Here is a 14,382-nt window from a genome sequence, read left to right on the forward strand (position 1 = left end):
AATTTGTACTTTTAATAATTATTTTCTTTGATTATGGTATTTCATATGATAAGTAATTGGTGATTTAGGCATTCTGTAAAGAGAAGTCAACAGTATTGATAAAAGAAATTTGGGAGATATCCTTATTGATTATTTGGTGGAAACACTGTCAGGGATTAATTAATAATTAGTAGTTTCCAGATATTTTAGGTTTTTGCTTCATATACACAGTCATTTCAGTTAATTAGTCAATACAGTAAAAAATGTTGAGGTCTGTAACTTTTAAAAACAAATTGAAAGAAGGTTTACGGTCACTCAAGCTGATCTAATTTTATAAACTATTTTAAAGTAAGTACTAAAATTGTTAAAATGTTCCTTTTTGTGATGGCAAGAATTCATTATTAATCTTCCGTGCCATTTGTATGTATACATACATGCACACCAAAGAACGTTGTTTATTTGAAATACAATTTGTTGTGTCAGTTAAGAATTCTTTACAGTTACTTGAGATACTCAAGATAATACATCCATGGCATGCTGTAAAAAATAATCTTGTTATCACAGACTGTTGGTACAGTACATTACACAATATACATATATTTTTAAAAATCATAAAACCTGAACTTTGGACAATTACTTAGCACTTATTTTTTGTGAGACATTAGCATTATAGCAGCATATAGCAGTATCATGGACAAATGTAATTCATTGAAGCACGTCCACTTTTAATAATCACTTTTTTGACAATGGTCTTCCCATATAATTGGTCATTTGGGTATTAGTGAAAAGAGTCAGTATTGACGAAAGAACAGTATTGATGAAAGAAATGAACAATTTTAGAAATTTGCTTTTAGTCATTTGGTGAAAATAAAACACCATCAGGAATGAATTATTAAAAGTTACCTGATATTGTAGGTTTTTGTTCATATGAATATATACACACAGTAAAAACGTTGGGGTCTGTAATTTAAAATAATATTGTGAAAAGGTTTAAGGTCAGTAAAGCTGAACTGATTTGATTAATAAATACTGCACATTGCAGTAATAAAACTATTGTAAAATGCTGTCACAAAAATATGTTTCTATGTTAATGGTAGATTTAAAGTTTGAAGAATATTACTATTCTCGCTAATTTTGATCAGTTGAGTATATGCAGAGCTAGTGCATCAAACTTCTTTTTATACGGTTCCTTTTACAGTATCGATGTTGTAATGTAATTCAAATACAATCAGTTCAATAGACTTTGGCATTCATTTAGTTGCTCAAGCATAAAGCGAGACAAAAAGCCTTTTACTCGCATGCGCACATCAGAATCGGCAGGCTAACAAAGAAACTCCATCAAATATACTGGGGTAAAATAAATGTTTATATTTTAAAGACATGGCATGGACAGATGTAATTTAATGCATTTAATTTGGTTAATGTGCCACTTGTACAATCTGAGACCCACTTAATATTGGGTATCACTCAGCCAGTGGAGATCGCTGATTTTTAAAGAAAACAGACCTCAAACGCACTGATTTTGTAATGGCATACAGTTCACCGGAAGCGCTTAACCCAGGTTACTGACAAATTAAAAGTCCTTTCACATACTTCCGCATATACCCTATAACATGATCCTAAGAACATCATATATTTGAAATACAATTTGTTGTGTCAATGAAGAATTTTCTATTCTTTATAAATACATTTCTTAAAAATAATGATTCTCTAAAACTAACCATAAAACCTGAACCTTGGAGTGGACAGTACACTTAATTTTTTTGTACAGCATTAGCATTATATCTACATTTAGCAGTGTCATAGAAAAATGTAATGCATTGAAGCGCGTCTCCCTGTGCTTGTGTGCAGTAAAATGACCTGACCTCTGCTCTTAAACAAGCTGCAGTCTCAGTGCCACTTGAGTGGAAAAGTTAAAAGACTGATAGTGTAAAGGGCTCATAACCATCTCGAATGGTCCCTGCAGTCATGTCACCAGTCTTTTAATGGGCTGTTTTGCCTTTGAACGTGTGTCTGGGTCATAAAGTCATAAGCAGGACAGTGGGAGTAAAAGGATGTGAGTGCCTTATCTTTTACTTTTGGTTTGTATCGTTTACATGGTTTGTGTGTGTGTCTGCACATGTGTGTGTGTGTGTGTTCTTGTTTATTCAGCACACTTCTGAACATACATAGACCATACTTTTCACTTCTGTCTTATGGTACACGTTCCTATATGAAAATATCTGTTACTATACACATTTTGGATGAAAAACAAAGATACTAATGAATCTTGTTCCAAATAATCTTATTGATTCTTGTTATCTATCGGTTCCATAAAAAGTTACTAAAGCAAATATATTAGACAAAAATCTCAAATCTGTTTAGTTGTCTGTGCTTTGTCTTTTTTTCCAACTAATAATTGAATGCCTTGCTTTTTATTTATTTTTTTCCTAGGCTCGCTGGTTTTGGGAAGCCTACTTCAGCTCCATGAAGGCTATTGGCATGACGACTCTCCAGATCATTAATGATCGCATTTACCCTTATGCAGCTCATACCTATGAAGAATGGAACAATCCTCCTGTGGTTGTAAGTGACCTCTTTTTTTTTTTATCATGCACAAAATGTGTTTTTGCCCACAGCCCATATATTATCTCTTGGTGACTAAAACACAGTTAATGGAACCAATTCAAAGTCATTAAAAAAATCCATTCTGTTGACTTTTTAAACATTAACAAAGTTCTACACATAAATAAATATAATATTGATGTAAATGTAACTATTTGGATGTAAATGTAAACAATTTAATATTTTCATTTTAAAGAAGTTCAGATCAGTTGACTTTATAGGTACCCGTAGGTAGATTCTTTTTGCTGCAAAGTTTGATACAAACAATGTCATACAAAAAACATCTGAAACCTTCGACTTGAAGGGAGAAGGTTAAACTTCTCAGACAGAGGATGAGAGCTACAGCTATAACATTCTTGGTAATCCGTAAAAGCTGCCTACTATACAATACTCAGCTGTGATTCACCAATTAACCTGCTAGACCGCCTAATAACCTAGCTCAGTCTGTTTAATTTGCATGTTTTCATTGTTCAGATTTGGTGAGAATGTGAATAAGGTTCATTTTTATGCCTTTCTGGCTCTGTGTGAGAATATTAAGTGTGTTTGTAGAACATTGTAAAACTGCAAATTCTACAGGTAATGACAGGTATTTTTAGACATTTTTAAGGTGTTAATTTGTCCTTTGAAACGTCTTAAAGGGATAGTTGACTTAAATATTTTACTCACCCTTCACTTGCGCCAAACATTTATGAGTTTATTTATCTACTGAACACACAAGAAAATATTTTGAAGGAAGCTGAAAAACTGTGAAAGTCAATGGTTAAAGGTTTTCTGCTCTCTTCACAATATCTTCTTTTTTTTGTGAACTGAAGAATGAAATTCAAACAGGTTTCTGACTAGTGAATGGCAGAGTTTTCAGTTTCAACTATCTCTTTAACCACAGCACAAAGTCTTGCATTAAATGTTGCCTTCACTGCACCAAACAGCAACTCATTAGGGGTTCTCCCGTTCTCATCAACTTGCTACAAATCAGATCACAAAGAGGGATCCAGATCCCCAGTAGGCCAATAGTCTTGTTTTCTGTTGTTGATATTACTGGAAATATTAAATACTTTCTGAATGTTCTGTAAGAACACACTGCACAGAACCAGAGCAGTACATAAATCGAGTGCATTTCTTGTTCTGCTTCCCTATATCCACCGGGACATAATTGAAAGCATATTTCTTCAGCTCTGCCTTAGGAGACAACATCAGGACAAGCAGCTTTTTGTGCTTGACTTCTGAGGGAACTCGCATTGAGGCTTTGCTTACCAAACGAATGCTTTATGTTCCATCATACATTTATTATCTGTGAAGAATTTTTAACATCACTCGTTTTTGGGATGCCAGGTCGGATTTTTAAATGCTGGAAAAGTTAATAGAGCAGGAGAAAATAAGCTTCTACTTCAGATGTGTGATTTGTAAACGCGCATGCACTTTATCATGTCTCCTGGTGATATATACATTTCTCATCCTATTGAGCTGGAAAGAAGGCAGGCTCTGTTCATGTGTTTGAGGGATGAAAACTAAAGCAACGTGACCGCTGCCTGTTCCCGACAGTCCAAATCTGCAGGAAGCCGCTGCCACTTAGAATGCTGCTCTTATTTTAGCCCGGTCTCTGTGATGTTCGCAATCGCTGCCCATCAGCTTCAATGAGAATCTAGAGGTAAATGTTCTGTGCACTGAGCCTTTGCAATTGAACAGGCGTCCATGCTTTCATCTGGGTTCCATTTTCCACTAATCCCAAAGCTGTACTAGTATGATCCCAGCTGCAAGACTCGCCAAGCCCCCTCGGCCCACATGAAACGGCCTGCAATCCCTCACCGTCACTTGAGCCGCCTGTAAACTCTTCTTTTCACGTGTGACAAAAGAAAACTGGTGCCCAAAACAAGCTCTTCATGAGCAATTGTACTTAATGTCGAGTTCAGGCTGCATGGTTTTAGCCCTGATTTTGACTTGACGTCAGGTTTTGAGAAATTAATGATAAATGCCTGAAATCACAAGAAAATCGATCCTCGTTCACGTGAGTCACAATCACACAGTATGAACTATCAAAGACACAATCTAAGAGAATCCCTGATGGGTCGCTGACAACAGTGAGATATTTGGCATGCTAAATATCTGGAGTTGTCAGTTATTCAAATCATGCCGTATGACATGTGTTTTAATTGAAAATAACATTGGCGATTTCCTAGAGCCAATGAGAGAGCAGCATCCACTGGTATGGGTATCTGCAGGCCAGTGGAAGATGGGGGAGAAGTTAAAAAAAAAGAGAAGTCAAAAGCGGTTCTTTTCAGTCTGTTTGAAAAAAAAAATTTTAGGAGAATGGCTAATTCCCTTCAAAGGGCAGGTGAGCAAAATAAGTACATTTTCTTCCCCACTAAAAGGCTTCTTTCTCATTATGTAGTTAATCACAAAAAATATACTACGTGACCTTACGTTGTTTCCATGTCACATTTTGCGTGTGTTTGGTTGAGACGTAATTTGTGGACCAACACAATGTTCCTATTTTAAATGCAATGTGAAACCCCCTGTCGCCGATCCAACTTGCAGTGTAAACACAGCAGCAGCGAAACGCTACCCCAGATAGTCATGCAGTGGGAACATCTTTGAAACGAATCACAAACTCACGCACTTTCGTAACCAAGACGATTGTAATGACCTTGATGTTAGATCATTATATTCCTTACCATGATAAAATGAAGAAGTTCAAATGGGACTTTTTGCACTATAACTTAGACGTTAGACTAGGTCTGGACAATAATTCAATATCAATATATGTCGCGATGGAATTTTAAATAACGGTGATATGAGTTCTAAACTTATTTCCGGTACTTCAATATAAATTTACATACACACACACACACACATATATATACATATATATATATATATATATATATATATATATATATATATGTGTATATATATATATATATATGTGTATATATATATATATATGTGTATATATATATATATATGTGTGTATATATATATATATATATATATATATATATATATATATATATATATATATATATATATATATATACATATATTATATTTATAAGATCTTATCATTGTATCATTTGTCACGGAGTGACGGTCAGTGCTCAGCCATCAGAAAGAGGCGCAAGTAACATCACAGACATGCTGCCAGAGCCCAGCACAGCAGTTGGTTAGCTCCATCGCAGAAAGTTTGCCCTGAAGTGTGCCCTGAATACAGATGTGAATAAACAAGCTTCCCCGAGTAAAAATGCACTTAAAAAAAGATATACTTTGCATATTCAGTTTGCAGAGATTTGTAGGTACAGATATCTATTGTGTGCGGTTTTGGCAGTTTTTTCCTGTGTTTTTAATATTGTCCATATCGATATCGGAATTATATCATATCAACCGAAATGAAGAAATATATCGTGGTATAAATTTTTGCCAAATTGTCCAGCCCTATATTAGACTTGGACTTATTTTGAGTTGATCAAATCTGCATTGTGATGTTGCAATTTCTCTGTTACACATGACAAATATGAACAGAATTAGCGTCGTCATCATTTAAAATGAAATAAAGGGTTAAACATTTCTTGTCTTTCACAGACCTCTGGATTTTAAAATGTTACTACATTTTTTTTTAAGCCAAATCTCAAAGCTCAAGCATAGTTCAGTATATTACAGCTCTTATAACTCAAAGAAAATCATAAAATCTTTAAAAAATGCCTAATTTTACAAGTGGCTATTTAAGTAAATCATCTGTATATTTTCATCAGTATATTTCTAAAAACTTACGAACAAGTGTCCACTACTGAATGGAATGGAATGCAGTAAACTGTAGCATCTACAGTGTTGTGATGTCACAGTCGCATTGCATTCTGGGATTTAAAATGGCTATAGCTGGATATATTCATGGAGGCTTCTCTCATTCAACAAGTGAAAGTTTGCGAGTGGATGCCTAAAACTGGAGTGGAACACAGCCTATATGTTAATTAAATTTTTTTTTTTACTTATATTGATCTAAGAGCCAATCACACATCAGAAATGAGTGAAAAAATGGGAATCTAAAAGTATGTTGATATTAGAGATGTACGAAATTCATTGACCGAAAATATGTTATGCTATTTAATGGACCCTCTCATTTTTGTGGCTTCAGTTATTCTTGGGTTACTCTTTTAAATCTGGAAGCATTAACAACTGATATTGAAATGTATATCGTTATCGTTCAGAATGTAAAATAATTATTGAGATTGCCCAGTCCTACTGAAGCCCACTACCAATTTTCAGAAGCAACCCAAGTTAAGAACCTGGTCATTTATGGCTTGTTTTAAATAGTGGATGAACCGCGAGCAAATATTCCTCTGTTGATGTCGAAAAAACAATTTGTCTTGTTTTCCTGCTTATTTACTTGAACAAATCACAAAGAGTCGACATGCGCCGAACCACACTGGAGCCTGCCCAATTAGATCAGAGCGTTCAGACTAAGCTTATATGCACCACACCCCAGTGTTCTTCTTTATTCATCTTACCACTTATATGTCACAGTGGTAGTTTAATTATTTCCCCCTCTGCTTTTGGTGTCCATGTCAGGCACCTCAAAGAAATTTCCATTGGCGTATAAAGTTTGCTTTTTATTAGCAGGATGGTTGACTGATGTTGTATGAAGGACGGCTGTGTCCATGGTGACAGACCATGGCGGACGCTGCAAGGGAGCTGGTTAACCACGACTCTCTATTTGTGGGCACCTTCAGCAGCTGCTGTATAGGAGGGTGTAAAGGACCCACAGCCTTGCTGCAGGCTGTCAGTGCCATAGCATTTTGTAGGTGCTGGTCTCATTTTGTGAGACCTTTTGATTCTCTCTTTTTTTTTTTATCAATCTCATGCCTTGATTAAAGCAAGTGTTATTCATGCTTTTATGAGGAATATTTTAGTATACATTTTAAATAAACAAGGGCCTCACACCAAAAGTAAAAATTTAATACTGATGAATTTAAAGATTGTCTTTGATTGGTAGAAATAACGATTGACTTAAGTAAAATATTTTGGCCCTTTTCACTCTTTATCAGATTCAAATCATACTGTACACTAAAAAAGTAAAAAAGAAAATAAAAATAAACAACAATAATTGAAAACATTATTGTCCACAAATTTGTCATATTGATTCCTCATTTTACAGTTCTGCGAAAATTAGGGTTAGGTATATTGTTTAAGGTAATTTCAATATTGGTGCTAAATCGATACTTTTAAAACGGTACCAGTGCCTAAACCGATCATTTTGAGCCACAAAATTATCGTGGAAAAAATATTTGTATCATTTTAATTGAACAATATAATTAAGTTTAAAGTATACATCAATTCATATTTTATATTAAATATTTAACTTAGTGATTCCTCTGCCTTTAAGTTGATTGTATGTGCACCATACTACGTGCTTTGCGTTCTATAAATTCCTAAGTAACAAGAACAAAGGCTTAACGTCGACGACGGTGTCCGTTAAGACATTGCATGACAACGTGTACCTATATGTCCCTTTGATGCACCCCTTGATGCTTCTTATGTCCTTGTCGCAGCACCAAAATTCATATGCTGATTCGGTCCAGGACATAGTGGTTAGGACATACTGGTTACATAGGTACCGGTGCCATATTGGCACTGAGTTTCGGTACCCAACCCTACTGAGAATGACTAAAATGCTGCCTCTAATGCATGCCAGGTTATTAAACACTTTGGATTATTAAATATGCATTCTTTAGACCTAAAGTTGTTCAGTTTATTCATTCCTTAATTTTCTTTTCGGCTTAGTCCCTTTATTAATCAAAGGTCGCCCCCGCAGAATGAACCACCAACTTATCCAGCATATGTTTTACGCAAGGGTTGGGAAACACCCGAACACTCCTGCATTCACACTCATACACTACGGCCAATTTAGCTTATTCAATTTACCTGTAGTGCATGCCTTTGGACTGTGGGGGGAGCACCCAAAGGAAACCTATGCAAACACAGGGAGAACATGCAAACTCCACACAGAAATGCCAACTGACCCATCAGAGTCTCGAACCAGTGACCTTTTTGCCCTGAGGCGATCGTGCTACCTACTGCACAACGGTGACTCCCTTATTCAGTTCATATCCAATGCAAATTTTTCAATGCAAATTGTTGAGTTTTGGAAAAATGTCAATTAAACCGATCTGAAACTATATTTCTTACTAAAGTTGCGCCAAGCTGTTTGAATTAAAATATTTTTTATTAATTAATTAATTTATATACATAATTTCCCTACTGACAAAGATATCATGAAACAGAAAAGAAAGCCTGTGTACTCAGTCTGCATTCAGTCCTTATCCTTCAGGCCAATAAACAGCAGTCTTCATGACCGCATCAGAGGCCCTTTAAGCACTCGCAATATTTACTTTACAGCGTCACTTGATCTGGGCTCCAGTCCGTGCATCTTTGGGAGTTTACAGGCTGTTTTAAAGCGGGCCAGGAAGATGAGCCAAGCCCCACACTGGCAGTAGACAGCCACTGACGCCGATAGCGTCCCAGCACCCCTGCTTCACCCCGGCCCTGCCAGGACTCATCTGCACCCCTGCTGTATCAGAGGTTGCTGGAGTACAATCATAAAATTCCACTCTCAACAAAACTGCTCGGGATAAATAGCAACAAAAGAGATCCAAATTAGAATCGCAATTGCACTCATTAATAGGTGTATCACTTTACATTAAAACTTGAGCTTGCTTTGGTGGTGGTCTGATGGATTAACAGCCACAGTAAACAAGTTTTATACATGCCCAAACTGTAAAAGCACATAGGTGATAAAGAAGTAACTGATATAAAGTGCTATTTTGAGGAAATCTATGTTTGTATACCAAATAGCAAGAGTTTAGATCTTATAAACAACTACTCATGGCCTCAAATGATTCAGAGTATTATAAATTGATATATGAAATTGAATCCTCTGGAGCTGTGTAGATTAAAAAAAAAACAAAGTTGGACGTACAACTGATCCTGATGGACTCCTGATGAGATTAAACGTACTGAATTGATGTTGACTTCACTAGTAATGACAGTTGTTGCTTTATAAATGCTCAACAGTGGAATTAAATCTCCAGTTTCAGTACTCCTTTTTCCTTAGGGGAAATATTAAGAGCCGTTGATGTTTTGACCAAGCATCAGTGGATGCCATATGTTTGCGTTTTGTTTCAAGAGGAACACCAGGAAGTTTAATGTTATAATCAAATTCAGATACATAACAGTTAACAGGAAAAGGATGGACGGATGCCATGGAATGACAAAGAGCCTAAAGCAAGGAAGTATTTAATTTAGCTCCTAATATCTGACCGCAGTGCATTGAATCTTCACGTTGTCGTCTTCTGCTCCCCGCCAGATTTCACTCAGGTCAGCTAAGGAAAACATTCTCTCTTAATCCATCCACTTTTTGAAATTTCGACTAAAGCAAGGAATGTAGCACCTATGCACACAAAGCATTTAGAGGATTAAATGGCGATATAAGTTTTACAGGTCTGTCACAATAGGGATGCTTTATTGGGTAGCTTCATGTCCAGCTGATGGTGGCTCTTATGGTTTTAGAGAGCAAAATCATAATTTAAAGTACTTTTTGTTTTTGCCAGAGTCTGAATGAGAAGGTTTAGGTGAACGCTTTGGCGTAGTGAAAGGTCATGGCATGCTGTTCCAGCTGTTTGTTAACTCCGCTCTAAACTTTGTTGGTTGTGCACTCTACATTCCATGCCACTTTTAATCACCTACCCACCACTGCTGGTTATTAGCCTTCTCAGTAATCTTTGAATTTTATAGTCCATGCGTGTTTCCAAATAAAGCCACGTTTTGGCAGAGGCTCGTGATTATCTTACTGCACTTCAGGACATTAAACAAGTCATGGAAAGTTGCAATTATTCAATTGAGTTCTCATTGATTTATTTAGATTTGTTTTTGTTTTTGTTTTTCCTACAGAAATGGTCGAGTGTGAACAGTCCACTTTTCCTTCCTCTCATACCGCCACGCTCTCCTGGGTTCACAGCTGTCGTGTTGACTTATGATCGTATTGAAAGCCTTTTTAGGGTCATCACTGAGATCTCCAAGGTGCCCAGTTTGGCCAAACTACTGGTGGTGTGGAACAACCAGAACAAAAGCCCACCTGAAGGTTAGTGTTACACTGTCGTTTAAACAAGTGATGCATTATGTAAGGTAGGGCTGCACAATATATCGTTTCAGCATTAATATCACAATGTGATCATTCGCAGTAGTCACATCACAAGTATACACAATATTGAGTCTGGATTATAATGATATAATATAATAAAATATATAATATAATAATAATAAAAGTGTCTTTGAGTCTCGTGACTGTGTATTTAAAAGTATTCAGGCCTAAGAAATAGTACAGAATTTAATTGTTTATAAAACGAAGAGTATGCATTATTATTTTACATTTGATTATTCAACTACTGTATACCTGAATACAGTTTGACTCCTCGAAAAACAATCAAGCGCTCTATTTATTATCAGTTTCATTTTCTTATCTATTCTTGTAGGTTGTTTCTTATATTTCATGCATATGCACTCCGCTGCAGAATTATCTCAGTCTTAAATGATAAATTCTTTCCAAAATTATTCAACACGTCTAGTTAAATTGTATTTTTTTTTTGCAGAATAAAAAAAATAGTGCAATGTTAGATTTGTCCAATATCGTGCAGCCCTAATGTAAGGGATAATGTACTTCCAGGTTGTTTTGCGAAGTAGACTAAGTCAAAGTTGGACTTTAAATACAAGTTTTACACATAGGTGTCTTGTATAACAGTGAAAGGGATTATATTGAGATAACAACTGTCTAGATTTTCATGACACAGCTTCCTCTCGCGTAAGTGAAGTATTGGACCGAAAATATAGATTATTTTTATATAGAGTTTGAATATTTTATTGGCTTGCTAAACAAAAAGCATTTGTAAGAAAATGCAGACTATTCAAAGATTTAAGGGATATGGTACCAGTCATTCCATTTATACCACTCATCTTTTTACCTCATGAATAATTAGGTTTTTAATAATATTTATTTGAGATTGTTTTGGATTGTTATATGCATGACGTCTTCTTTTACAGTGACGTTTTGCTGTTCTGTTAATGCTAAAATCCTTTTTTTCCCCTTTTTTTTTAAGAGAAAATAAAATAACAGAAGGGGAAAAAATTAATGAATAAAAACAAAGAACAAAGCAGTTGTTATATGGGTTACTAAATCAAGTCACAATACATTTGAAGTACATTATCACAAATAGTTTACACTGACATACTCAGTCCATTTTTGCAAGTCCATTTTTTTATGTTTAGTATAATTAATATTTATTGCAGAGATGTAAGATTGCATTTGTAACAATAATTACAATGTAAGACTGCATTTGTAATAATAATTATATGACATATACAAATCTGGTTGACATAATTAAATGATTGTACGCAAAATATTGTTGAAATTAGAATATGATTAGCTCATCAAGTGCAAAACTTCCGTGAAGAAAAACCGTTCCTACCAACCATATAGTACTGACTTCAGTTACTTGGATGGGCCTGTTGTAGCAATGGATAACTAATCACTGGTGTGTTTAAGCAAGTACTTCAGGAAGCTATGAAGTAAATATGCGTGACACATTGTTTTGTCATGCTCATGGAACACTAAACTTTACACAATTAAATATAAATATAAAAAATGTATTGGGTAACACTTTATTTTGTGGTCCATTTGAGTATTAGTAGACTGTCTGCTTAATATCTGTTTATACTGCTCCTTCAACAGACATTTAACTGACTATAAGAAACTATTCAAGTACATGTCAACTTACACTAACCCTAACCTCAACCTAACAGTCTACTTATAATTTAATGATAATTAGTTGGCATGTATATGCAATGTAACAAGCAGACCATCAAAATAATGTGTGACTAAATGTAAATAGATTTTCATAATGTATTTTATAATATGATGCGTTTTAAATTAGTTTTAGTATTTAAAATGATTCATTTTAGTGTGTATTGAATTATTCATATTCTAGATATAAAAACAGTTTAAAAATGAACTATCAGCGATATAAGATGAGGTATTAACAGATCATGAAGCTAATCAACATTAAAATGATTTAGATTTGTATTTTACAATGTATTCCAGTTATTTAAGAAATTATTTAATTTGAAAATGAGTATGTCTGCAATGTTGTTCTGACAGCCTCTGTTATTAAACAATGAAAATGTGACACCAGGATGAAATGCAGTTGTGCAGCTCTCACAAAAGACATGAAACCACTGATATGGAACAGATGAATGATAAGCTAGTGAGTAGCCAAATCATGTTCCTCTTGAGGTCGGAGAATTGAAAGCATGATGTGCCTTGGTCTCGGGCCAAACCTCTCTGGTTTATCTTCCGATATGGAGTGAGAACCCAAACATTCGGTACATCCACTGGCATATAGACGACCAAAAAAAGTTCTCGTTGACTTCTTATGAGCTGTTGAAGTCTGATTATTCCAGACTAGACGAATGTAGTGTATTTGAATTCATATTGATATATGGCCTGTTTTCACCAGACGTCCACCCTTAAACTTTTTTGTCAAACTGAAAGGATCGTTTCCATAACAGTCTCCCTTTCTAACAACTTTGGTCAAATTTATGGCCCATTAGACGTGTCAAAATAAGCTGATATTAGTAGTTATTTATTGTGGCTCTGACTCTAATGATACTGCCTAACAAGGCGATTAGCTATGCGTATGTTTATGAAGTCGCTAGGGAAAAGAAAAGAGCAATGGGGAAATGAACGTATCCTCTCCATAGATTTGAGTAATACCATTATGAAGGGAAATTCTTTGAAGTACACTAATGGTTTGCTGTTGCCTTTGATTAGAGGCGTCGCTGAAGCCAGGCTCGAGCTTTGTGACCTATTAGAATTAATAAGGTCTGTTCACGGGTCAACCTGGGGCTCAGGCCCTGATGAGGATGGATTTCCTCCACACCCTTTTCCAATCGCTGATTATGTTTGTTTATTTTCAGCAGCCTTATTGGCCCAAGTCTTGCCTGTTTGTCATTTTAATGAGGTGCTGGCCAACTCTAACAATAGGATTGTGCTTAGAGAGATTCTCAAATGGAGGGCTTTTATTTTGTGGTGTCACCAGGGATATACTTTGCTAAAGCTCTTTAAAAAATGCTCAAACATAAAGTCAGCCCATGTAAATTTTTAGTACAGGGCAAGGAAGTGATTACAGCCCATTAAAAAGCATTCACACAAGTTGCTTTGGCGCAGTCAAGATTCCTGCATTTTCTTATGGTGCAGATTTATGATGTGTGAACATCTAAGATTGCGCATTGTGCCACTCTGGATTTCGCTGGTAAGGGTTGGTTGTTGCAGTCTTGCATGATTTTGTAGCCCAACTTGTCTGTGTTTGTTTTCATCTTAGTTGAATGGACTGTGCCAGGCTTGGATGTGGTGACAGTATCAGTTTCCTTGCATGTGAAGGGCTGGCTCTTCTTTCAGCCTTTGTCTGGGACTGGGGAGATTTTCCGGCAGTTAGGAAATACTTTTCATTTCTTCTCCCATCATAGTTTGTTGTGTGATCTTGTGGACGAGCACTGTGGGCTGTACTGCTTTGGCCTGATAGAGATGAGCTCATTCCATATCTCTGGAGATTTCCAGGGTCTACACCCCAGCTTTGGGGTAGAGGTATCATAGCTGACTCTCAGTCTTAGGGTCTCTGTGTTTGAGCTCCACTAGACTCTCTCTCTCCTCAGTTTTATTAGGTGACGCTGTGCGTGCCATCTGTCTTCTGCGTGCTCTGAACT

At 35.9% G+C, this 14,382-nt stretch overlaps 1 protein-coding gene across 3 annotated transcripts in view; it reads left to right on the forward strand.

Annotated features, from left to right (window-relative positions):
• The window catches only part of ext2 (exostosin glycosyltransferase 2), a 43,464-nt gene that overhangs the window by 16,868 nt on the left and 12,214 nt on the right, over positions 1-14,382 (forward strand). For all 3 annotated transcript variants that reach the window (XM_073906521.1, XM_068222287.2, NM_001008400.2), the window contains 2 exon segments: positions 2,413-2,544; positions 10,519-10,708. In XM_073906521.1, coding sequence (XP_073762622.1) covers positions 2,413-2,544; positions 10,519-10,708 — 322 coding nt within the window.

The sequence above is a fragment of the Danio rerio genome, chromosome 7, assembly GCF_049306965.1.
Source record: "Danio rerio strain Tuebingen ecotype United States chromosome 7, GRCz12tu, whole genome shotgun sequence".
Classification (NCBI taxonomy): Eukaryota; Metazoa; Chordata; class Actinopteri; order Cypriniformes; family Danionidae; genus Danio; species Danio rerio.